The sequence below is a fragment of the Natator depressus genome, chromosome 25, assembly GCF_965152275.1.
Source record: "Natator depressus isolate rNatDep1 chromosome 25, rNatDep2.hap1, whole genome shotgun sequence".
Lineage (NCBI taxonomy): Eukaryota > Metazoa > Chordata > Testudines > Cheloniidae > Natator > Natator depressus.
In genome coordinates, this window is record NC_134258.1 from 16,632,075 (window position 1) to 16,657,615 (window position 25,541).

Genomic DNA, 25,541 nt, shown 5'->3' on the forward strand with positions numbered 1-25,541 from the left:
ACTAACCAATTTATTTGAGCATGAGCTTTCGTGAGCTACAGCTCACTTCATCGGATGCATACATGTATGCATCCGATGAAGTGAGCTGTAGCTCACGAAAGCTCATGCTCAAATAAATTGGTTAGTCTCTAAGGTGCCACAAGTCCTCCTTTTTTTAAAAAGTCTTGTTTTGATTTACAGCCTGAGCAGATCTGATCTGTAATGCAGAATACATGTAGCATAACATGCTGTCATTTTCAGAATAAACTATTTTTTGTAGTTCAGAGAGAGCCAGGCCCTAAAAGAACTTACAAAAAATATACAGCTTTCCAACAATGTGTTAGGCAAATACAGTATCCTACCTGGTACATTACTATCAAGTCTTTATCTGACTACTTCACTTTAAAAGCCATCCTTTAGCTTTTTCTAGTGCTAGAGAAATCCTCCAAGATCAAGTGGAACTGCTCCACAGATGCCTCTAAAGATTAATATATATATATATTGGACACGAATTTGCATCTTTTATTGTATCTAAAGGTAAATTCAATCTTAATCCATGATCCTCCTTAAATATCCTAGTATATTCTTCCTAATCCATTATAGATTGTTCTGTTGTTTTACAGATTGTTTTCCATCAGTTTAGATGTTCTCTCCATTGATAGCTCAACTCAGATTGTTCTATCAATAGTTTGTTTTGTTTCCATATTGTAAATACAAAAAGCTTTAAATGAGAACTTGAATTTGATAGTCTAACTACAGATATTAAATCTATTTTACTTATTAGATCTATTTGACTCAGATTTCATTTCTTCTGTAACTGAAGCATAAAGTCCATTCAAACAGCAGCTAGGACGATCAGTTTGTGTTGAATAAGGTTCTTTGTCACGAATGTTGAAGGATCATTTGGGTGCCGCTGTCCTGGGTTGGAGTGGGGGAGCTTCCTGGTCTGCTGGAAGATTCAGTTGCATTGTTCTGTTTCCCGGAATAGTTTGCTGTGTTAGTGTGAACCCTGAAATGCAGCCACTGGTTTCAGTCAGATTCTCAGGGAGCATGGCCACTAAGAGATTTGCACAACTCATATCATTATTTAAAATAACTATGAAGAATTGTTTTCTCACACAATCAGTATTTTAATCACTCTCCTGAAAAGAAAAAAACAGACAACAGTGTGTAAGGCTATAAACAGGACCTTGTGTGCTCTGTGACCTGCAGTATATGTCAAGGAACCTGAGCCTGGAATCTGTGGTGTTCTAGTGCAGCAGACTGAAAATTTTGTCTTTGCTTCAGATATATGTAAAATTGGATATTTTTACTGAATTATATGTGAAAATGAGTAATCAATTGGAACAACGTTCCTTGTGTTATTTAATTTGGTATTAAATTTAGTTAATTTAAAAATGCAAGGACAGGGTAAATTTTTGATGTGCTGCAAAATTTTATATTGAAAATGCTTAATTGCTTCGCAGAAGTTGTCAGGAGTGAAGCTGGAGGTTTTGGGAGCTGGTTAGGGGACAGCTGGGGAATTATGGAAACTTGTTTAGGGCTGTGGGATAAGCATGTTTGCTACGTGTTTCTGTTAAAGTGGCCAATTAAATATTTTTTTAAAATTGACAAATTATAATTGTTAGATTTTGATAAACATTGCTGAGATGAATGGGGCAGTTCACATCCAACCTTAGAGCTACTGGTTCAGCCTGTCCACAGACTCAGGCAAACATCACTGCATTTATTACAATTGCTTCCTTCCCGCCCCCCCACCTTCAATTAAGAGAGATTTTGGAGCACAATTCCATGGCAAATTCCACTGCTACAGCATCACTGAATACTGGGGACCCTGAATATAAATAATGGCTCAAGTTAACATTAGAAAATGAAAGCAGAGATGCAGCCTGGAATGCCGAGCACAACATAGTAGCTCATTTTCTCATTAATAAAACACCTTAAAAAGCCTGTCTGAGGGATCGGGGAGGGGAATTCCTAGCCCTGCACCTCTTTTCAAGCTCTATTTCTGTATTTATCTATTCTGCAGTTTCTCAGCACTCAACAGCCCACCTGCGTATCACTTAAGTGGAGCAGTTTCCGGAGAGGCTGACTCAGAACAAAGTTATCTAGCGGATTTGGGGCAAAAATTGGGGATTGGTCCTGCTTTGAGCAGGGGGTTGGACTAGATGACCTCCTGAGGTCCCTTCCAATCCTGATATTCTATGATTCTAGGATTTAATAAGCATCAACCACACATTAGTAGCACCACCTATATCACCCAGCAAGTGGCACTGTAGGATTCCTGAAAGCCGTAACAACGTCATTTCTTCCCTGTGTTCATAGACCCAGAAGCAGTTTATATTGCTTCTGCACCACAAGTAAAATGCAGTTACAATACTTTACTCTAGGGTAAGAACAAAAGATGATGCACATTCCGACTTGACTTACCTATCCACATGGTTGGATTAACAGTTCATTGTAAGGTCTGATAGAATTATGTTTATGAAAGTTCACCAAGTCTTCCAATGTCTTATATTTTGTAATCTTTCCTGAAATAATGAACCATCCATTATTTAACTCCTCAGTCATGAAGTGCAGACAGGGCACTAGAAGAAAATGGATAAAGATACTATCATCACTGAATAGAGTTTTTGATTCGGTACATTAGAGCCCAGGAGAATAGATTTCACCTTAATAAGGAGATTTTCATTGTAATCGTGGTCCCATTTTCCCCATAAAAAGTCCCGATTTTTGCAGCTGAGCCCCCTGGCTACTCTGCATTACATTGGCTTTGTGAAGTTAACTGCCTGTTTTGCGTTCTATACAAGTTGGGGAAAAAAACTGTAGAAGGCCGTTACTTGACGGTGTCTGTTATGCAAATTATTAAACTACTTCTTATACATAAAAAATTTCCCCAAATGATTTTGTTGTGCTGTCCACAGCTCCTAGAGTCACTGGTTTGTCTGCCATCTTTAAAAGGGGACCAGCAGAGGAAAAATTGGGCTTGGGCTTTTTACTGGTTTATAAAAAGAAAAAAGAAAAGGAGTACTTGTATTATATTGCAATATGCTATGCATCCGATGAAGTGAGCTGTAGCTCACGAAAGCTCATGCTCAAATAAACTGGTTAGTCTCTAAGGTGCCACAAGTACTCCTTTTCTTTTTTCTTTTTGCGAATACAGACTAACACGGCTGTTACTCTGAAACCTGTCATTACTGGTTTATGGTGATTTATAAAATCGTGAAAGGAACAAATATCTACATGCCCGTTTCCCAGGCTCCAGGGCCATGCAGCAATTACTGAAAACAGAAGATATACAAAGCAGGGCTGAAGGAGGTCTTGTGGTTATGGTGTATGGTTAGACTGACAGTCATGGGATCTGCTTCCATTCCTGGCTCTACTATAGATTTCCTGGGTTGTCATGGGCAAATCTCTCTATTCCTGTACTTCAGTTCCTCATTTGTAAAACAGGGATACTACTTCTCCAGCTAGGGTGACCAGATGTCCCATTTTTATAGGGAGAGTCCAATTTTTTTGGACTTTTTCTTATATAGGAGCCTATTACCCCCCACCCCTGGTCCCATTTTTTCACAGTTGCTATCTGGTCACCCTGTTCTGAGCTCACACTAGTGATGTGAGGATAAGTCCATTAATACTTATGAAGTGTTCATATGACAGAGAGGGGGAGGGATAGTTCAGTGGTTTGAGTATTGGCTTGCTAAACTGAGGGTTGTGAGTTCAATCCTTGAGGGGGCCATTTAAGGATCTGGGGCAAAAATTGGGGATTGGTCCTGCTTTGAGCAGGGGGTTGGACTAGATGACCTCCTGATGTCCCTTCCAACTCTGATATTCTATGACAGAGATATGGAAAGTTTTTTTTGGCTTGTTTTTTACCTCCAGAACATCAAATGTTGTCTGCAACATTTTTAAGCAGAGGACTCTTGATAAATTAAACTCCTGTTCCAGTTCTTTTTTTAGCCTCAATTGAAGGGGTGAGGGTGATTGAAGCTTGAGCTCCCCCCCCCAGCATGTATCAAGTTTGAATTAAATTGGTATTAAAATAGTGACTAAAAAAATCCCTCCCCTACTCAACTGTTATATTTTCATTCTCTTGTGCTATTATATTTGCATTGGTTCCTCCCAGCTGCATATAGACTCTACCTGCAGAACAGGGAAGAAGAGACCTGATATTTCTAATGTTAAATTTTTTTTAAAAAAGGAAAAAAAAATATTGAAATTTAAATAAAACCTTTCAGATCTATTTTATATGTCACAAAGAAAGGAGGGTCCCAAATATATGATTTCCCATTGCAGGTCACCATAAATATTTTTCTAAAACAACCAAAATACTTAAATATGAAAAATAGTAGCTGAGCAGACGGTAGAAACTGTATTTAAAAAAAAAAAAAAATTTGTTATGCTAAATCAACAGGTTATTAGGCTCAGACAAAAAAGAAAAATCCTATTCTATTCAGGTTCTTATACCACACCCACCACTACGATATCTGAATGCTTGAAAGACAGCCTGTAAATCTGCTCCTCTTCTCCCTCCAGCAGCTAAGGTGCTAGTCTGTTAGAAGCAGAAATCAGATTTACAAACTGACTGTGTAGTCAGAACTAGAACAACCTCACAGCTAGTGAGAGAGACACTGGCAACAAGCTGGATGGAGAATATCTGCAAGATGCCATCAGAGACAACAGGTCTTGACAGCTTAAGACATGCTGAAAAGGTTACTGCAAGGCGCTGCAAAAGCAATAAATGACCAAATACTCCTGGGAATCCAGACTTTTGCTAATCAGTCTCAGCTATCTGGAATTATTTCAATAAAATGTTGGCTAAGAAGCCCCCTTTTATGAGGGGCCATGACTAATATGACTTTCACTAACTCATATGAGGAAACATCCCAGAGGTTTATCCTGCAGTAAATCCTCAGCAGCTCTGTAATGAAATATTAAAAGATTGGAACATGTTTCTGCTTGACCATTTTAAATTACTCAGACTGTAAAAGAAGACAGGACTCGTATTAATTCTTTGTCTGACATATTTTGAATGCTTATGAAGGTTTTCAAGGTTTCATTGAATTAGGAATGAGTTTTGTAAGAACCAAACTTTTGAATTTGGTTCAAATTTGCAGTTTGAGGTTTGAGTTTTGACTTCACAATAGTTCTCTAAAGTAATTTAAGGAATCAGCTGTAACACATTTATAAAAGAGTGAGCTATCACTATATCCTGAGTCAGTGCACATTACTGTACTGTGACTCTCCAGGGTATCTTCTTGGTTTTCACTAGTCAGTTAAATCAGTTATTTCAGTATTGAGTTGAGAACTTTCTGTACAACAAAGGGCAAAGACAACAGACAGAACTCACACTGACTTCTGTGGAGCCAGGATTTCATCTACTTAGCAGCTGTGGATTACCATGGTGTAATATAGATACCAGAATGGATTACCTGATGGACAATGATCATGGGGATGTGTTTAGCAGTGCTAGACTTACAACCATTTTAATACAGGGTCATACTGTGACCCAGCCTTACATAGCCATGCTAGAAAGTAAGTAGTAGTAAGACCTCTCTCTCACAAGTTTTCATACACCTCCTCCTCCCACAGCTCTCCTGTATGACATTAGTGTTCCCACATCATGGCATGGACCCTGGTGCTCCCTGAAAGCAAGTGGGCATGGAGAGAGGTAAAAGAATGGGTAAATATTTGGCTTTGCCCTTCCCAACACATGCACCAGCCAGCAATGTTGAGCCAGTGCGGGAAGGGAAGTAAGTTTTACCACATAAGAGCTGCAATAAAGTGCTCCTTCCAGGCTTCTCCAGAATAGTCCAGAGTGCACAACCTCTTATGCAGGAATTGAGTCTAAAAGTTCAATCTAGTCTATTCTGCCACCAATTCCATGGCTGGTTAGAGCACTGAGGAGACCAGGGAATTCATTTCCCCCCCAATACATCTGATTGCTAATATATGGGTATCCCAGGTTCTCTCTCTCTCTTCTGGTTTACATTAAGGCACCACTAAATCCCTGAATCAGAACATTTTAGCATGTGCTTAAAGTTACACTTGTGCTTCTGTGCTTTTCTGAACCAAGGCCTAACTGAGTAGCATGTTTGTCATGATTTCCCAAGAACTCAGTCATATCTGCTGATATGTACAATTTTGTTAATACTGCACATTCTAGTATCTCTGCAAAATGAAAAAAAACCTATATGTAAAAGACTTCTGTGCTTGGTCCTAACTTAATCTTCTGTTTTGTTGACTGGGGCAGCGCATTAAGGAATAGTCTAATCCTAGTCAATCATAAAGGGATTTATGTTGTACAAATGAAGCTTACAGAATAAAACCCTGTATCACGAGCACAAATTGCATTAAGAACTAGTGATCAAACTGGGGAACTATTCCTTTTTAACCTCCCAACATTTAAAACTGACCAAAGCAAACAATTATTATTAATTTGAATAATTAGTTAAAAACCTTCATGGCAGTCTTGTTCGAACAAACTTGGTCCAATTTTTAAAAACTGAGAAGCGGGTTTCTTAGTAGGAATGCTGATTATTCTCCTACTATTATACTGAAATATCCTAGTTCAACAATTCTCACTTTCTGGGGATGACTCTGAGGAACCATGAGGGCACACCATGGTGTACAAACCAATCTGCTTGAGTTTCCATAAGCCATCTTAAGGTAGAGGATGACTCCAGCACCTGCATTTCTTTTCAGTTTTTCTTTTCCTCCTGGCATGAAAAAAAATTGTTAATCAAAACAGAAAACTCAGATTTTAAGAAATATTTAAAATGTTGCTCTGCTCAGCATTGCAACACCTAACTGACTTAGGAGCCCAAGTCTCATTTTAAAAAGTGACACAGGCTTTGGAACTTGCACATTGTAACACTGAGTGTCAAACAAATACTGATCTCAGAAAAAGATTGGCAAACTGCAGCATTTGAATTTACCATGAGAATTCGCCTTGGTGAAATATTTGTTTAAGAATTCCAGGGAGTAGGTTTCAGAATACTGAAGGAAGTAAATTTGAATAAAAAGTAATTGTGCTGCCTGTTTTGTATCCAAGTAAAAAAACCAGAATACAATGAGGTGATCTCAAAATTATAAAGTCCAGTAGACAAAAGACAGGATATGTTTTATTGTATCAACAAATAAAGACATGAAATGCAAGTTTTGGAGGGGGTAAAAGTAGATGGAGTACCTTATTCAGGTGCTGGTCTACATGAACCGAACATCCATCATCAATTAAATATTAATTCAAGTGACTTTGGGCTGAAATTATTTCATGGTCAAGGCATTAATGAGGTCGATTATAACTGTTGACATCTGACAGAGACAATTAAAAGGTCTTTTTAACTAATATGGGAAAGCACACAATGCTTCTCACCTTCAAATGTTTCTGCTGAATCAGAATATTTAATTCAGGACACTGAGCAGCATGAGAATTTATGACAAAGGAACATGATAATGAACTAAGGTTTAGTGAATCAGATACTGCTATTAGCAGGTTCTATTTTACTTGCAGGTGTTACAAACACTAACCATGAGTGCTGGAGAGAGAAGGTGGGTGAGGTATTATCTTTTATTGGACCAACTTCTGTTGGAGAGAGAGAGAGACAAGCTTTCGAGCCACACACAGCTGTTCAAGTCTGGGAAAGGTACTCCAAGCGTCACAGCTAAATGCAAGGTAGAACTGATTGTTTAGCATAAGTAGTTAGCACAAAAGTGCTTAAACGGTCTCTCAGAACGTGCTATGTTATGCTAAACAATCTGTTCCACCTGGCATTTATGTGATACTTGAAGTATCTTTCCCAGAGCTCAAGAAGAGCTGTGTGTGGCTTGAAAGCTTGTCTTTCTCACCAAACAGAAGTTGGTCCAATAAAAGATATTACGTCTCCCACCTAGCCTCTCTAATATCCTGGGACTGACACAGCTACAACTACACCATACACTGTGAGTGCTGACCGTTAAGTATAGCTGACCTGGATACACAGCAGACCTGTATGGAATTCAGCAGCCAGTGGAGTGGTCCCTCTGTATTAAAGTTAATTGGACATTTCCTCACACCTCTCCACCTGCACCTTGTACTGCATCAGAAATGTGCAACTAACTTCGGACATTGGTACAATGCCATATAAGCAGTTAGCATCCCGCTTTAGAAATTAACCCTAGTGCATCGGAGAGATTCTGGGCCTATCAAGTTTTACTCAAGGGGTCAACCTTGAATCAAGGGCCCCAGCTGCCTTGGTACCGTGCTGCCCAACTTCCTGCTGGCTAGGGAAACTGTCTTTATTGCTCAAAGTTTTTGATCATCACAAGATTTGGCTTGCTGTAGTTACGAACTTTTCCATGGTCTTCATTTGAAGGTCATGAACTTAGTTTTGGGGACAAGGTTATTCTGAATAAAGCAATAGATTATACTGCCTTTTGGAAGGCTCCAACCTCCCAAGGGTATATGTGTGGGGTGTGGAAAAAGAAAAAGCTAGAGTTTGTGTTATCAGGTTCAGAAGCAAGCTACTAACTGGCTAGAGTCAAGAGGTGGGTTAAAAATATCCAAAGACAACAGGGTTGCTAGCAGCAATTTTGACTTATAAACAATTTCAAGTTAGAGAGACAACAGTTGTTACCTTCATGAGCAATCAGCCAATACTGGAAATAGGCAGCTGTACAAGAAAGTACACCATGCACATCATGTGAACACACTTCAGAATTTGTCATCTATTATGTATATATTGCAGAACACAAGTGCATTTTACCTATATACTCAACATTTGTTAATTTTTGGTTACTAGAATCTGGATTTCACTAGCAGCTGTGTGTGTTAAGTTTTCTATGAAGTTACAATGGAGTATATTATTTTCATTGCATTTCATATGATACTTAAGTTAATTAAACTTACTGTGATATGATTAGGTTGTAAAATACTTTGAAAATGTAAAGCTTAGTGAGCTTTCTAAGCTATCACAAAGGCAGCAAAGGGTTACTTAATGGTACATTAGAAAACTGCAGGTACGCAACTCCTTCATAGCATAAGGTACAGTATCAAACAATTTTGGAAATTAAAAATCATGTACGAGAGCAGCAGCAGCCGTCTGCTAGCAATATGACGGGATAAGCATGCTCGCCAGAGGGAAGGAGTAGGAGCTGGAAGGAATTCCAGAATAAATCCAGGAGAATTGGTTCTATAAAAAGAAAGTGCCCTAAGATGGGGATGCTGGAACCAATACACAACAAAACTAATGAGTTAAGACTATGAAGTTTGGAAACAGGAATATTGGCATTTATTGCATTCCTCTTGCCCTAGTTAAATTCATACATTTAGTTAAATAAGGAAGTTGGGGGGGGGGAAGCTCTGTGTGGTTATAGAAAATAATCCAATTTATCACTGCTACTTTTTGTATATACTTACGATTGGTCCATCTCCTACACCAGTGACCAGTTTTCACACATTACTGCAGCAAGATAAGGTTTTCTAAACCTATGCTTTGTACATTACTGGCCCTAGGTCTACAATCCTACAGCTTATAGCTGAGACTTATGTTGAATTATTTTTATGATACACAAATTCTTATTTTGCTACATATACATTTAACACTGAAATCACTTACATGCCAAGATTCACAAGTTCAATCCCCACATTGGTCTGTGGAATAACGTAACTTTTTAATTGTGTGGCAGTTTCAATAAAATTAAGTAAACATCACTTATGGCAGTTTCCCAAATATATGCAAGAGTGGGTGCTTAGAGTAGGGGAATACACAGAATAATAAAATTGTATTACAGTGTTGTAGTCTTGTGGGTCCCAAGAGATGAGAGAGACAAGGTAGGTGAGATAGTATCTTTTATTGGACCAAATTCTGTTGGTGGAAGGTACAAGCTTTTGAGCTACATAGTCTTGAAGAAGAGCTCTGCGTAACTTGAAAGTTTGTACCTTCCACCAACAGATATTGGTCCAATAAAATTAAAAGTATGTAGTCAACTCGATTCTGCAGTAAAATGAGCCCCGTTGCTAAGCATCTTTATGCTAGATACTGTTACGCTGTGTTGCTCTTCTCAGATGTTTTTTCAATAGAGGACTGGAAATTAGGAAAAAAAATTTGAGTTGAGACCAACTCAGAACTTACCCCAAGTTCTTGCCCCTTCTCTCTAGAGGAATAAATACCCTATTTTCTACTTAGGAAGCTATATACATGAAAGATGAAGAGAACTGGCAGAAACTAAAGAAAAGAGTTCTGCTCTTTTCATAAGAAAATTTATTTATGCAGCGTTCAGGGTCCTGTACAACAGAGTAAAAACAAATACCACAAAATAAACATAACAGCTTTTAAAAATACAAACATGAAAACCAATGAGTGCATTTTAAGAAAGGCATTATCACAGAGAGAGCAGACAACAGTGGTCATCCTAAAAAACACTAAAAGAAAAATGTTTACAGGTTTTTTAAAAGTTGGTACGAATGAGGTTAGATTTTCCTTAGTGACCAAGTCACACTAAACCCCTGATCGACACTCCATTGGGAGTATATAATTCTTGTAGCAAGGGCTGGAGAGAGACCAGCCTGCCAATCTACCTTATTCACACACCTACCCACCATGATCAGCTGAAGAAATGAATCATGGAGCAAGTCACCCTGCAGTAATCAGACTGCACACTACCCAACAGCATTCATTTGGATGTATTTGCAATGTCTAGGAATGATCACAAATGTTTGTGTGCCTTGGTAAGTTCTTCCATATCCCCCTATAAACGTCCTGTACAAATGAACATCATATTCCAAGCAGCTCTTTGCCAGTCTCTTCTTCAGTGTACCACCCAACTGCTTCAAATCCTACAGAACACCTTTAAACCATGGTGGCCTCTGGGCACTAGTATCAGCCAGAGAAACTAAGAGGAAAGAACACCCTAACAGCAAATAAAAGTTGTTAGTAACATCCCACCTAAAGGGAGACACCAAATGTTTCTCAGCAGCGGTAAGGAGATGAAAATAATCCATAGGATTCATAAATCTGAGGCTGAAAGCCTGGTGCTGGCATAAGGCTCTGATGTTGCTAAACATTTAGTGCGCTCAGGTGATCACATTTTGTGCACATCCAGGTGACAACATGTTAAAAAGCACCCTCACTCATTACTGAAAGATAGGGTATTGAAAGTCTGAGACCTCTGTTTGGGTGGGCCAATCTGAAAATATTCCAGCCATCCTCAAAGATGAAGTCAACCACAAGATCTTGTGATGGTCATTAAATGAAGACAATTGAGATAACGTCTTTGAGTTCACAAATGCCACAGTATGCATCCGATGAAGTGAGCTGTAGCTCACGAAAGCTTATGCTCAAATAAATTGGTTAGTCTCTAAGGTGGCACAAGTACTCCTTGTCTTTGAGTTCGTGCTCGAGAAGTAGGTTTGTTTCTGTGTAAGCCAAGTGTCAATTGTTAGAGTAACTGCTGTATTTTTAGTTGTTTTTTAAAAACACCTAAAGCTTTTGCAGAAAGTGTGTTAAATACGTTTGAGTAACTAATGAGTTTTCAAAGTTTTACAAAACTTGATACACCAAAAATTTACATTTGCCCTCCATATATAAACAAAACTGTGGTACAAATAGTAGCTGTTGAACATATGTGATGAATGAATATGCTGTTGTTCTTTTGTTTCTTCTTCTGGCCATGTTGATATAAAAACATCTTTTTTTCTAGAATACCAATTTAATTATGAAAGTGCTAGTGAAAGTGTCCAGCTACATGCTGAATTTATCCAAGATCTGTGAGAGAGTGCTACAAATTGTGTATAGCATTGTCAATGTTTAGCAGCACTTGCGGAAAACATGTATCCAACTGTATACATTAATTCACTATATTATATATATATTTGCTATGCTAGAATAACAGCCTTCATGTTGCTTAAAACTGATTTAACCTTTATGTCAAGTCTATATATCCTAGATGTACAGTGGTGACAGCACATCACAGTTAACTGCATGAAACTTCCTGAGTTTGAGCAAAAATATAATTGTTAATTAAGTAAACTAGAATCATTGTAAAGAAAAATCATGATGCTGTAAGGTAGGTATATAAACAGGTGCAACCACCTGCATAAACATGGGACATTCATATACAAGAAAGTTAACTTACATTAAAAAAAGACTAACGTACTAGCCATTAAGATCTAGAAAAATAAAAAGTGAAGATTACAACTCCATCCTTCGACCTCTGTTTGGAAGTGAATACTCCCCTCCCAAATCAAGCCTGATAACTCTGTAGCATGGGATGCCATGTAATAGTAGGCCGCATAGTGTATCAGACTGCCCACTATTTTACAGTCACGAATCAAAGGATAATATATACCGCAACACCCAGCTACCACAGGGTATAAGGATGGAGGCTGAACATTCCTCATTCACTGTTTTGAAACAGAAACTAAACATATTTAAATGTATGTATTAGAGAATCTTGTTTGTCGACACTTTTCCACCATCTCGCCCCTAAACTACCCCCAACTATTCATGTCTACCTAGAACGTTTTAAAAATGCTCGTTTATCCTTCCATCGTAGCATTACATGTTCATCCTATACCTCTGTATTAGCTGTACTCAGAAATACAAAGGACACTTTTAGTTTGCGTATGTAGCCATGATTAACTGAATTATTTTACTCTAGAGAAGTCTATCATTCAGCACACTTGCCAAGTTCTCATACTATAAAATCCTTACTTGATTCTTGTTGGAATATGCATGTTACATGCAAATGACTTAATGAACAAAATTAGCTCAGTTTAACATACCAACACTAGACAAAGGGTAGCTGACAGCACAGAAAAAAAAAAGCCATTTAAAAAAGTAACATGGTAAGCGTGCAAGAGAGTGAAGCTTTAGTTTCCTTTTTGTATTCAGTTTGAGCCAAAAGGCTGAGCTCATATTTGCCTGCAGGAGAATTAGTTAATAAAGTATTTTACAATAACGTATTTGCCCTTTAACTCTAGTGACACTAGTGAAAGCTACTGCAAGAAAAGAGGTTGGAACATATTCACGCAGACTTCAAGGAAACAGAGGTAGGGAGTAAGAACCCAATTTTAAAATGAGCTTTAATTTATATTTCCCTTAAGTGCAGTTGTCAATGTAAACAAAACATGTTAACAATTCCAGTGAGTTGCAGGACATTGCTGATACGTTCATTTTCTTCAAAAATTCTCTTTTACCATTATGCCAGTTATCGGACAGAAAGAGCAGCTTCTAAATACTTTACACTTGTTGGCTTCTTTTCAAAACTAAAATCACTTTTATAACCATTAAACGGAAAGCTGCATAAAAAGAGCTTAAAATTGCTTGGCTGTTAAGTTTTATATATTGGAATGTGTTGTGTCTGTGTGTATAAAGTGTACATACACAGAAGTATATTTTCTTTAAGGGTCACCACAAGTTTCCTGTTCCTCATCTTTTGCATTGCCATACATAGTTAAAACAGTTCACTGCCACTTTAAATCTTAAGCAATCATGGCATGGGAGAAAGAGAAATCTCAGCCAAAGGGGGAAAAAAGCCAGTTTTCAGAAAGTATCAATATATGGAGTGTGCATTTTCATATGGGAGCAATGCAATTCATTTTTGTTTTCGCAAGTTAGAAATAACTACTAAGTCATGAAAGGTTTGCTTGAAGTCATTCTCAACTATGAAATTAAAAATTTATGTGGCTCATCATAGTATTATTCAGTTATGTCATGACTTTTGAATAAGGTGATCTATATATGAACCATGGCCTATAACTATAGATAACAGATTAGAAACACAGATCATTTGCACAACAGTATAGAATAAAATTATCTCAATTTAAAAGATGCCTAGATAATCCACAAATATATTATGGATGGTCCTCCCTAACATGGGGAAAATAAAGTTTCTTCCTCCAAAACTTCTCATATCAAGGATTTATTATATTTACAGCACACTTTGGTTCTCTTAAAAAAAAATAGATATTTTCTTTCTGATGAGGCATTTCATTTCATTTAATTTTTACTGGTGGATTGTCTAGAATGGTGGAACTGAACTAGTGACGTGCAGACAAAAAAATGATTTTTTCCTGTGATAGCCCAAAGGATAGATATGCAGAAACCTTCTACCTACCATTTGAAAGCGGGAAGTAACTGTTTAAATAAGTGCATTTTTGTTGTTTTGAAGTGATTGTGCTCTATGTATCTATAGACATTTATATGCATGTGTATCATGTACACATAACATTAGTTTATTAATGTTGGCATTTCAGTGTAAAGTCATTTAAACTTAATTTTTCTACTTTAGACACATTACAGATATAAACCCCCGCCCAGAGAGTGAAGCTTGTCAATAAAGGTGCTATTGCAGGTCACTTTTGATCTGTATCCCTTCCCTAGACAATGCATATGCCAAGTGGAAGGTGTGACAGAAAAATATTTAAAAAATTTCATCTCCAAAATTGAAGAGTCAGACAGTTATTAAAATAAACAATTTCTTAATCTTATTCTGATGGCCACAGTGTGACACGACATTGAAATTGTTAAATCCACACACAGAGGAAATCTCACTCAGAACAGGCACAGTCCAGTTTGATGGAGCAGATGCTCAGATTAAGGCAGTGTCCCTCACAGAAGAACACATCGGAAAAAGCTGCTTTTCTTTTGCTGGTCTGGTGTGATTTTGACTCCCTGGTTGCTGCCTTGTGGGCTATTGCCTTCCTAAAGATGCAAAGAATTTAAAAGATTTATTTATATTTAACTCACGTGATTGCAAGATTACTTTACTTTTGAGCTGGATTCAAAACACACTGACGTCATTGGGAATCTTTCCATTGACTTCAATGGGTTTTGGATCAGTCTCCATAGCAAGCCAAAAAACACCCCTCCACACACACACAAAAATAATCAAAAAACAAAAAGTGAATTCTGCTAAACCGGGCTCAACCAAACATGGACCGTGCATATTCTTGACACGCCTACTGGATTCTAATGCCTGTTGAGGTGAAAGCATCCACGACTTTTATATTGGTCTCATTAAAATATCTGAGTCATTAGCAAGACCCAAATATGACAGTTATATCTGCACCCACTTCTATGTCACATGGTGATCATCATCAAAAAAACCTATACAGGAATTTGTTTCACACAATGCTTCTTCATTAAGCTTGTTTAATAAAGAAGACCAAAATTCATGCACTCTCATCTGTTGCATGAAGGAATTTTTAGAAATGCAGCAGGTGAAACATGACTTGATGATAAAATTCCCAGAAGCTAGTCCCATAACTAGAACTGGTTACATGATAATATTTTGGAGAACACTGGGTCCACTATGGAACAACCTGATCTGCCTCCACCCATTTCTAATTTCTATGATTCAGTGAGAATGTAAGGGTTTGTTTACACTTACTGGGGGATCAACACGTGGCGATCGATGCATCGGCAGTCGATTTAGCGGGTTGAGTGGAGACCCGCTAAATCAACTGCAGATCACTCTTCTGTTGACTCCTGTACTCCGCCTGAAGGAGAATTGCAAGGAATGTCGATGGGTGACACTCTCCCGTCGACTCAGGTAGTGTGGACCCAGCGGTAAGTAGATCTATGTATGGCAACTTCAGCTACATTATTTACGTAGCTGAAGTTGCATAACTTAGATCGATCTCCCAACATAGTGTAGACAAGGCCAAAGTAAGGAATTTCATTGACTAGTTTCTTTGCTATAGCTCTCACCACAATTTCAGTAAAGCAATACAGGATTTATTAGCAACTTTAGAGAATCTCTATTTAAAAACTCTCTCTCAATTATGACTTTACACTATAGGAATTAGCCATCTGTTTGTATTCAAAAAGCACCCAGAGAGTTGATTGGAGGACTGACAGAAAATTTCTGTCATCACCAATGTGCCTAAGTGGAACAGACCACAAAATAAATAAATAAATCTAATCAATTTAATACTGTAGTGGGATTTAAAAAAACAAACAAACAAAAACCACCACAAGTGGCTTGGACTCAGTAACAGTTACTCACCAATTTCTTGTCCATTTTTGCTTTGATATCTCTTGCAAGAGTGAAAAATGCCTAAAGTAAGAGCATATTTAAAACTTGTGTTTTATTAGCTACCTATACATGTGGAAGTTGCTTTCTTAACTCCAAAAACAAGAAGTACTGATGAATGTCAACCTTTCAGCCAGAAGTATTTTTGTGACCTACCACTTGGAAACCTTTAACAGTTTAAAAAGGGACTCTTAATTTCAGAGAGAAAGTCTCTCTCTCCAGGATCACTGATGTTGATCCACATATCTAGATAACAGAACTTTGGTTTGATGTGCAAGAGTCACTGAAAGTTACAACAAGCTGACTTAGTGCAGATTACTATGTGAAAGGATATACCAGCTCATGTCGGACACCACCTCAAGTCAATCCATCGGTGACCAAAGAATCTGCAGCAGGATGCCAGAGACACCCAACCTTGGCACTTTTGGAGGGCCCAGTGAGAGATTTTACACACACGCAGCAGAGAGGGCTTCATACCAAAACCATTCATCAGGATGGACAGAAGGAATGTTCGAAATAAGCAGAGAATCACAGTAAATACAGATAAGACTGTACAAAATTATTTTAAGTTAATTTACATAGTGGAACATGCTCTTTGAAAATACTTCCATTAGACCGTCTAAATTAGCTAAAAACCCATTGCCAATAACTGATAGGATTTAACAGCATATAGTCAAAATAGATAGATACTCTTATTGCTTTTATGTACAAATCTAAATAAAATAGTCTGTACTAGAAGAAAAAAATTTCAGTACTCACATTCTCTATGTTAATATTCGCTTTTGCACTGGTCTCCATGAATTTAATTCCAAAACCAATAGCTAGCTGAACAGAATAAATAAATAAAGATTTCTTATATCAGATATAAGCCCTGAATAAGAATTCTCTCTCACTGTGCAGGACCTGCCAGGATACTGAACAGAGAACTTCGCAAAGTGGCAGCATTAAATTGAAATTCAGATACCACAGAATCTTTTAAAAGTTAAAAAAAAATTTTCTCTTTACCCAAATTGGTTTTTTAGTATCCTAGTTACGTTACACCCTGATTTAACTTGCAGTCTTTTTTAAAAAGAAAAATTAAAAGCATTGTATTTAAGGTAAAATATGCATATTTTTGCAAAGCACTCATGACAATCCCAACAAGATACCTACACAAAGAAAATATGCAAAAATATCAAATCTCGCCTGAGAAACCCAAATTAGAAGAACAACAAAACAGCAAGAATAGGTGACGATGAAGAATGAAGTTTCTTACAAATTATAAAACTAAGTGCCTGCAAGCTGTTCTGCTCTGGTGGATCCCTGTACCCTTATGGGCCTCTCTTGTCATTTATGAGGAATTAGCAGGATTGCATCTTCCAGCTTTAGGTGTCAATATGCCCTATTCCACTAGCCTTCAGGGAAAAGCAGGCCTTCCAAAGCATGTAAATTTTCTTCCTTTTGCTCAAAAAGTTTGTCATTACACACCTAGGAACTCTTGTCCCAATAGTTGGGGAATAAGACTTTGTTATATAGAATCATCTCCTCCCTCTCATATATTTGAAAATATGGAAGGGTGGAGGAGAATTTCAAAAAGGAAGAGAATGTGCAGTATGTTCTTGCATTATAATTTAAAAATACATTTTAAGTGTGTCAAAAAGGTGTCTAGAGAACATGGATAGGTGCATTTTTGTATTTAAAGGTCTAATTAAAAATAAATGAATTTAAGCAATAAGACTTTTAGGACACAGCCTAATGTGCCACATTGGAACATTTTAGAGAAAGGGTGACAACTCTTGGTTTTGAAAAAAGTTACTACCTGTATTCGTAAATGAAACACACACCAGCTGATGAGTTTCCTGAAGTATTCCAGAATTGTTAAAATTTTAACTCTTGCAATAAAGATCAATGATACACAATACAATGCTGTTCTCACTGTGACAATTTGGGGGATATGTCTGTGTCAAATTATGAATTCAGTTTTGTGAATGTCATTTAGCATTGTAAACAGTAGATTAGAGTATACATTTCACAGCAGAGGCTGGACATGTAATGGACAGACTGTCTGAAAAGCTGTGACAGAGCAACCCCCAAAGACCATCAACATTGAACGACTCTTCCCTACTGGAACAATGGGTTTTCTACGAACAGATCAACTGACTTTGGACCCTGGAATTTCCCCAGAGGAAACACATGGTCAACAAGAGGGACTGCGAGTATGTGTAGACTTTAATTGCTGGGTGTAACTGCAGCTTGAGCAGACATACCCAATCTAGCTAGCTTGGGTCCTGAAACAGTCAAGCTGTGAAAGCACAAGCTTCAGTGTGGGCTAGCCCCACAAGTAATTACCCAGGATTTCAGGTGGGTTTCTATAGCCTGCACTGTTGGTTGTATAGCCACAGCTTTCCTGTTCTGAGATTGGAGCCAGTGAGATTAAAGTTAGTTCAGGTATATCTTTTTGAACTGCAATCACACCCACTGATCGCAACATAGACATACCCCAAGCCTGTTTTAAAAAGGGGTGCTTCTAAACAGGGGAGACCATTACACTGCCAGTTGCAAGACGATCAAGCCAAGAAGGCTGGATAGGCTGTCTGGTTTAAGGACTAATACCAAACCCAAGACTCACAGGGGCAGTGAGGTCAGACTAGGGGGATTGCATTCAGGAGTTTGTTGTTCTCCATAGATCTGTAACTCACGTGTAAGAGTTTGTGATTAAGAAACTCCTGTGCTAAGTCTATTCCTTGCTTTACTGCCATGTTCTCCTTGAAGGACTTAAGAAACCAGAGTTCCCACAGGGAGGTGAACTCTGGGAGGAATATGTATAAACAACCAGGGGCTGAGGAGTTCTGTAGCACCAGTTCCAGCATCTAAGGTGTCCAGAATGTGGGTCTCACTGCCCAGGAAGGATGAGAGAGACACTAGGTCTCCAACTGGGACTGTGCCTGAGAGACCCAGAGCTCAGAACTGGTCACTGTCCATACCAAAGGGGCTTAGCAGAACATGGGATTCAATCACAATAGACTACTGTCTATCCAGAGAGCGGAATTGGGTCACTCACCTTCTCCCCTTGCTCTCTAGAAACTTGTCTTTTGTCGTTCACATCACATTTGTTTCCAAGAATCATCTTTTCGACATCTGGGGATGCATGCTAAGATGAAAATGGGCAGAAAGTTTACAGAGACCTAGGATTTTGTTATTTTACATAATTTTTGGTGATCCTAGAGAAAAGCTTCTTAACTGCACATTGTAAGATTAACAAATTTTCTGAATTCTAAGTACTGAGTTAACTCTAGAAGTGCTCAATAAATGCAGAATGCCATCAACAAGATGAAATAGGTGTTGTGCTGAATGCATTGACAACTTTGATGCTGAACATTTTCCAGGGATTTATGGCTCCAGCTAGGACAATACCTCATAGCTGCAGTATACTGGTGCCACTCAATGCCCAGAAAGTGCTTTGTTTAGAAATAATTAGAATGCTGTCAGGGTAGAAAGAGTCAACTATTGGATTTCGTAATTGCAGGGAAGACTCCAGTTCATGCAGTCTGCTCTTACATGTGGGCATACTGAATTACTACTGACTAATAATTCCAGAAGATATTACCAATTTGGAGCTTCTTGCGAACATTGTTTCTCCAACCCACTCCATAAAAAAAAAAAAATTATTTATTTTAATATACACAATTTAGTGACAAATTTAACAGTTCTGAACCATTCTGATTTTAACTACTTTTCTAAAGTTTGAATAGGGACAGTATATTTAATATTAAAGATTTCTGTAAATAAAGTGGGAAGTTACCTCTTCAATATTCCTGACCCAATTCCGAATGTTTTCAAAAGATTTCTCATTGGTTATGTCATATACCAACATGATGCCCTAAAGATTAAAAAAAACAAAAAAACAAAACAAAAAGACAAAAAACAAACCATGGCAACTTAATTTCAACTAACAATTGTTTCTGTAAGGATTACATACATGTCCAAGACAGAAAGAAAAATAAATTCTGAAATGCTAGAATTTAAAAACAAAAACAAAAAAAAAACACCAACAAAACCACAAAAAAAAAAAAAAACACATCAACCTTTGATACGAAGCCACTTGCACAGAGAAGCAACTGCTGAAAGGAAACAAAAAAACCAAACAGCATTCTACTATGTAGTTTGGGTTAAATTTATTATGTATCATTAGAGTACAAGAATCTTTGAGATGTACTGCAACCAACGTCCTAGCAAGCCACACATGTTATTTGTTTATCTGCCACCAACATGCACATGCAAGTCACACTGGAAGTCTGACTTTGTGGGATTCCCAGACCAGCTGTTGCTGCTGCAGCATAATTTGAACATAGAGATGGGAACACTGGTCTTATCAAATACCTTGCCAAGCAGAGTTCAAGTTCTGAAGCGCATTATAGTTATAAATGATTATGCTTCATAGTAAAACTTGAATGGTTTCACTTTCTGCAGAACATTATCAATAGATTTAAAATGAAAAAAATTTCAGCTACATCATGCCTACCATTGCTCCTCTGTAATATGCAGTTGTGATGGTTCTAAACCGTTCCTGCCCAGCTGTGTCCCTAAAATAATTAAGCAAACCCAATTAGTACATGCAAACTACTTGAACACATTCTGAAATTAAGGTCACTAGAGAGAGTTTCATTAAACGTTACAGGGACATTCTTTAAATACACCAAAACTACAGTTTTATCTTCACAGATTCCAAGGCCAGAAGGAACCATTATGATCTAGTCTGACCTCCTGAATAATACAGGCCAGAGAACTTTCCCAAAATAATTCCTCAAGCAGATCTTTTGGAAAAATATCCAATCTTGATTTTAAAATTATCAGTGGTGAAGACTCCACCACAACCCTTGGTAAATTGTTCCAGTGGTTAATTACTCTCTGCAAAAAATTTATGGCTTATTTCCAGTCTGAATTTGTCTAGCTTCAACTTCTAGCCTTCGGATTGTGTTATACCTTTCTCTGCAATATTGAAGAGCCCATTATTAAACATTTGTTCATAATGTAGAAACTTATAGACTAATCAAGAAACCCCCTAACCTTCTCTTTGTTAAGCTAAATAGACCCATCTCCTTGAGTCTATCACTAAAAAGGCAAGTTCTCTAAACTTTTAATCACTCTCATGGCTGGTCTCTGAACTCTCTTCAATTTATCAACATCCTTCTTGAATTGTTGGCATCAGAACTGAACACAGTATTTCAGCAACAGTTGCACCAGTGCCAAAGACAGAGATAAAATAACCTCTCTACTCCTATTTGAGAGTCCTGGATTAATGGAATGATCTTGGATTGGAGGAAGGTCTCAAGTGGGGTTCCACAAGGATCTGTTCTGGGTCCAATGCAGTTTAACATCTTTATTAAAGACCTGGATGTAGGTATAGGAAGCATAGAGATCAAGTTTGCAGAAGACAAAGCTAGGGGGAGTTGCCAATACTTTGGAGGATAGAGCCAAAAATTCAGAGGGATCTTGATAAACTGGGGAACTGGGCTATAGACAACAAAATGAAATTCAAAGACAAACGCAAGGTGCTACACTTTGGGAAGAAAAACCCCTACACACAAATACAGAATGGGGGAAAACTGGCTTGACTGCAGCATGGCTGCGAAGGATCTGGGAGTTGTGGTGGATCACAACCTCAACATGAGTCAGCAATGCGATGCTATTGCAGAAAAAGCAAATGCAATTTTAGGTTGCATTAACAGAGGCATAGGATACAAGTCACAGGAGGCGATAGTAACGCTCTACTTGGTGATGGTTAGGCCTCAGCTGGAGTACTGTGTCCAATTTTGGTCACCAATGTATAGAAAGGAGGTAGAAAAACTGGATACAGAGGCGAGCAACAAAGATGATCAAAGGAATGGAATGCAAGCCATATGAGCAAAAACTGAAGGACCTGGGTATGTTTAGTTTGGAAGAGATTAAGGGGGGGGATCTGATAGTGATCTTCAGATACTTGAAAGGCTGTCACAAAAAGATGGAAAAATTGTTCTCTTTTGTCACAGAGGGCAAGACAAGAGGCAATGGGATCAAACCACAGCATAGCAGATTTAGATTAAATTTCAGGAAAAGCTTCCTAACTGTAAGAACAGTAAGGCACTGGAAAAAACTGCTTCAGGAGGTTGTGGAAGCTTCTTCACTGGAGGTTTTCCAAAGGAGGCTGGACAGCCATCTGTCTTGGATGGTTTAGACCCAAGAAATCTTGCATCTTGGCGGGGGGGGGGGGGGGGGGGGTTGGGTTAGATTAGATGACCCCTGCAGTCCCTTCTGACCTCTATGTTCCCTTTGTTTATGCATCCCAAGATGGCATTAGCTCTTTTGTCCACAGCATCACACGAGCTCCTAGTGTTCAGATGATTATCCACCACAACTCCCAAATCCTTTTCAGAGTCAATGCATCCCTGGATAGAGTCTGGCCTACATTTTTTGTTCCTAAATGTATATATTTACATGTAGCTGTGTTAAAATGCATATTATTTGCTTACACCCAGTTTACCAGGCATCTCTGAATCATTATTTACCACTCCCCCAGTTTTTGGGTCACCTACAATCTTTCAGTGTTTATGTTTTTCCTTCGGGTCACTGATAAAAATGTTAAATAGCATAGGGCCAAGAACTGATCCATAAGAACAGCCATGCTGGGTCAGATCAATGGTCCATCTAACCGAGTATCCTGTCTTCACAGTGGCCAATGCCAGGTGCTTCAGAGAGAATGAACAGAACAGGTCATCATCAAGCGATCCACCCTCTGTCGCCCATTCCCAGCTTCTGGCAAACAGAAACTAGGGACACTTCAGGGCATGGTTTTGCATCCCTGCCCATCCTGGCTAATAGCCATTGATAGACCTATCCTCTATGAACTTATCTAGTTCTTTTTTGAACCCTGTTAATCCTGGTCTTCACAACATTCTCTGGCAAACAGTTCCACAGGTTGACTGTGTGTTGTGTGAAGAAATACTTCCTTTTGTTGCTGCCTATTAATTTCATTTGCTGACCCCTAGTTCTAGTGTTATCCATGCAAGACTCCACTGTTTCCAGTGAAAGCATACTCGCTCAATGATTTTCCCATTTACAATTACATTTTCAAGACCTATCACTTAGTCAGTTTTTAATCAATCTAATGGATGCCATGTTAAATTTTATATTGTTCTAGTTTTTTTTTTTTTTAAGCAAAATCTCATGTGGTACTAAATCAAACACCTCTACAGAAGTCTATTAAATCAACTTTAATACCTTTATTTACCAAACTTGTAATCTCAAAGAAAAAGATATCAAGTTAGTTTGACAGGATTTATTTTCCATAAACCCCATCTTCAATAAACTCAGATACTATAATCTCCCAAAAACCAGGATTAGGGCAAAAATCCTATTGATAATATCAGGTTTCAGAGCAACAGCCGTGTTAGTCTGTATTCGTAAAAAGAAAAAAGAAAAAGGAGTACTTGTGGCACCTTAGAGACTAACCAGTTTATTTCAGCATGAGCTTTTGTGAGCTACAGCTCACTTCATGCTATGCATCCGATGAAGTGAGCTGTAGCTCACGAAAGCTCATGCTGAAATAAACTGGTTAGTCTCTAAGGTGCCACAAGTACTCCTTTTCTTTTTATTGATAATATCACCACTCAGTATGCAAATTGTGAAGCGGAGAGATACTTGGCATGAGCTAAACATTTTATCTTAATTCATATAGCTTTAAAAGTAAATGCTTACCATATCTGCAGTTTAATTCTCTTGCCATCTAGCTCTATGGTTCTAATCTTAAAGTCAATACCTGGGGAAAAAACCTACATTAATTAAGATTTCCAGTAAAGATCAAGTTAACACTTTTTCCCCTTTAATTTTCCAAAACAAAGGCACCCATTCCATTTAGTTAATAGATTAGATATAAAGTGAATTCTGAATGTCCATGGAGTTCTTAACAACATTTAGCTCATTCTGAACAAAGACATTCACAAAGCCCCTGTTGAAAGCAGACCTGGTGTAAACCAGCAGGGAAACTGTAACACTGTTACTCCAAATAAATAATATCCCTTTAAGTACAGTCACATTCAAAGCCTAACCTACTGTAGCTATAGCTGAACCACAATGTACAGTTCAATATAACTTCAGAAAAGCTGTATCAAGGTCAACAGAGCATTATGCCACACGGTGTCGCTGGAAGTATCATATAATTACTATCTATTAGATTTCTCTTTTCTCAATTCTAATAAATTATTAGAAAATTCATTTTAGCAGTGGGGTAGTCTTTTCTTACTAAGACAATATGTCAAAAACTGGCATCTGTAATAATAAAAATTAACACTTTAAAAATAGTCTTATTTTAGTATGACTAGAAGATAAGTCAGATTTCAGAGCAAAACGGTTTATATTTTTAATTCCATATGTAATTCTATAGAGCTTTGTTTATATACTATCATCAGTTAAGATCACATTACTCCCCCCATTTACTAGTGTATGAAACCTCAACTGCTATGCAAAAAGAAAAATTTAAGTACAGAAGTACACTATCTAGCTAAGGACCTGTCTGCACACAAACTGCAACTGAAATAACTAAGGCATAGTCTACATTAGAATAAGTTTACTGGTACGGCTATACCAGCAAATCCTCCTACTACAGATACAGCTTATATTGGCAGAAAAATGTTTTTACTGGTGTAGCTTATACCAGTTCTCCAACCATAATAAGCTATACTGGTAAAAGCACTTTTATCCTGGTATATCTTTACCTACAGTAGGGCTTTTTTGGGTAGTGTAAATGTTGCAAAAAACCCGCATGTCCTTAACCAACACTAGCAAAAGAGTGTAGGGTAGACCGGGTCGGAGTTGGCAGTTACTTCGGTGCACATCAGCTTGGAGACTCTTATTGCGGACTGAGCGTGTCCTATTTGGATTTAATTTACCGTGGCAAACAACAATACATCGCAGTGTCAATACAAACCCTTCAGTTTCGGACCATCCCCCTCACCTCCGTGCAGCCCACTCCTGACGGCCCCGTGCCCCACCCCGCACACGACAGCTCGGGCTCTACCGGCTACGCCTATCCGTAAGCGGGCACACGTCACAGACAGGCACACGGATCTGCCCCCGCCAGACCCGAACACACAGCGACCCTGTCCCCCGTGCCCCCTTCTCCTGCCGCCACACGGGCCGCCCTGCCCTAGCAACACGCGCCCCCCGTCTCACTCGCCCTCCGCGTCCCCGAGGGGCGGCGCGGCTGAGGGGGCAGCGCTCACCGATGGTGGAGATGAAGGTGGCGTTGAACGCATCCTCGGAGAAGCGGAAGAGCGCACAGGTCTTGCCCACGCCCGAGTCCCCGATCAGCAACAGCTTGAAGAGGTAATCGTAGGTCTTCGCCATGTTCCACCGGGCTGGGCCCCGCCCCTCCGGAAGTATCCACCTCTCGCGCAGCTTCACAGGATGAGACTACTGTCCCTCATACCCGCTGCCTGCTCTTATTGGCTAGTTGAGGCATGCGTCACCTCACATCCCACCCTGCCAGCTCCGAGCAGGAAGAGCAAAGAGCCAAAGCCCCATTGGTGGGA

General features: G+C 38.6%; 1 protein-coding gene and 1 long non-coding RNA gene across 3 annotated transcripts; both read right to left on the reverse strand.

The window, feature by feature from the left end:
• Window positions 1-138: 138 nt before the first annotated feature.
• Window positions 139-6,904, reverse strand: LOC141978019 (uncharacterized). The gene is made up of 3 exons (XR_012636320.1): window positions 6,565-6,904; window positions 2,410-2,567; window positions 139-1,121 (listed from the first exon to the last, which is right to left on the reverse strand). It is a non-coding gene; the product is annotated as an uncharacterized LOC141978019 (long non-coding RNA).
• Window positions 6,905-10,216: 3,312 nt separating this feature from the next.
• Window positions 10,217-25,414, reverse strand: RAB8A (RAB8A, member RAS oncogene family). 2 transcript variants are annotated; one of them, XM_074939873.1, is made up of 8 exons: window positions 25,233-25,399; window positions 23,710-23,770; window positions 20,498-20,558; window positions 19,778-19,855; window positions 19,037-19,126; window positions 16,756-16,821; window positions 15,970-16,020; window positions 10,220-14,663 (listed from the first exon to the last, which is right to left on the reverse strand). In XM_074939873.1, exons 1-8 carry the CDS (start codon window positions 25,354-25,356, stop codon window positions 14,571-14,573), a joined length of 624 nt encoding a protein of 207 aa, XP_074795974.1. In that variant the 5' UTR covers window positions 25,357-25,399; the 3' UTR covers window positions 10,220-14,570. The 2 variants fall into 2 exon arrangements, with proteins under 2 accessions (XP_074795973.1, XP_074795974.1); XM_074939872.1 differs by lacking the exon at window positions 19,778-19,855 and having other exon boundaries at window positions 10,217-14,663; window positions 25,233-25,414.
• Between the last annotated feature and the right edge of the window lie 127 nt (window positions 25,415-25,541).

Bases quoted from the DNA above. Each gene is read 5' to 3' on its own strand.
- RAB8A (XM_074939873.1), bottom strand. From the start codon at position 25,356: ATGGCGAAGACCTACGATTACCTCTTCAAGCTGTTGCTGATCGGGGAC. The intron at 23,771-25,232 runs GTGAGCGCTGCC...TTTTTTCCCCAG, and splicing joins CACCTTCATCTCCACCATCG to GTATTGACTTTAAGATTAGA. The intron at 20,559-23,709 runs GTAAGCATTTAC...TAATTATTTTAG, and splicing joins AGAATTAAACTGCAGATATG to GGACACAGCTGGGCAGGAAC.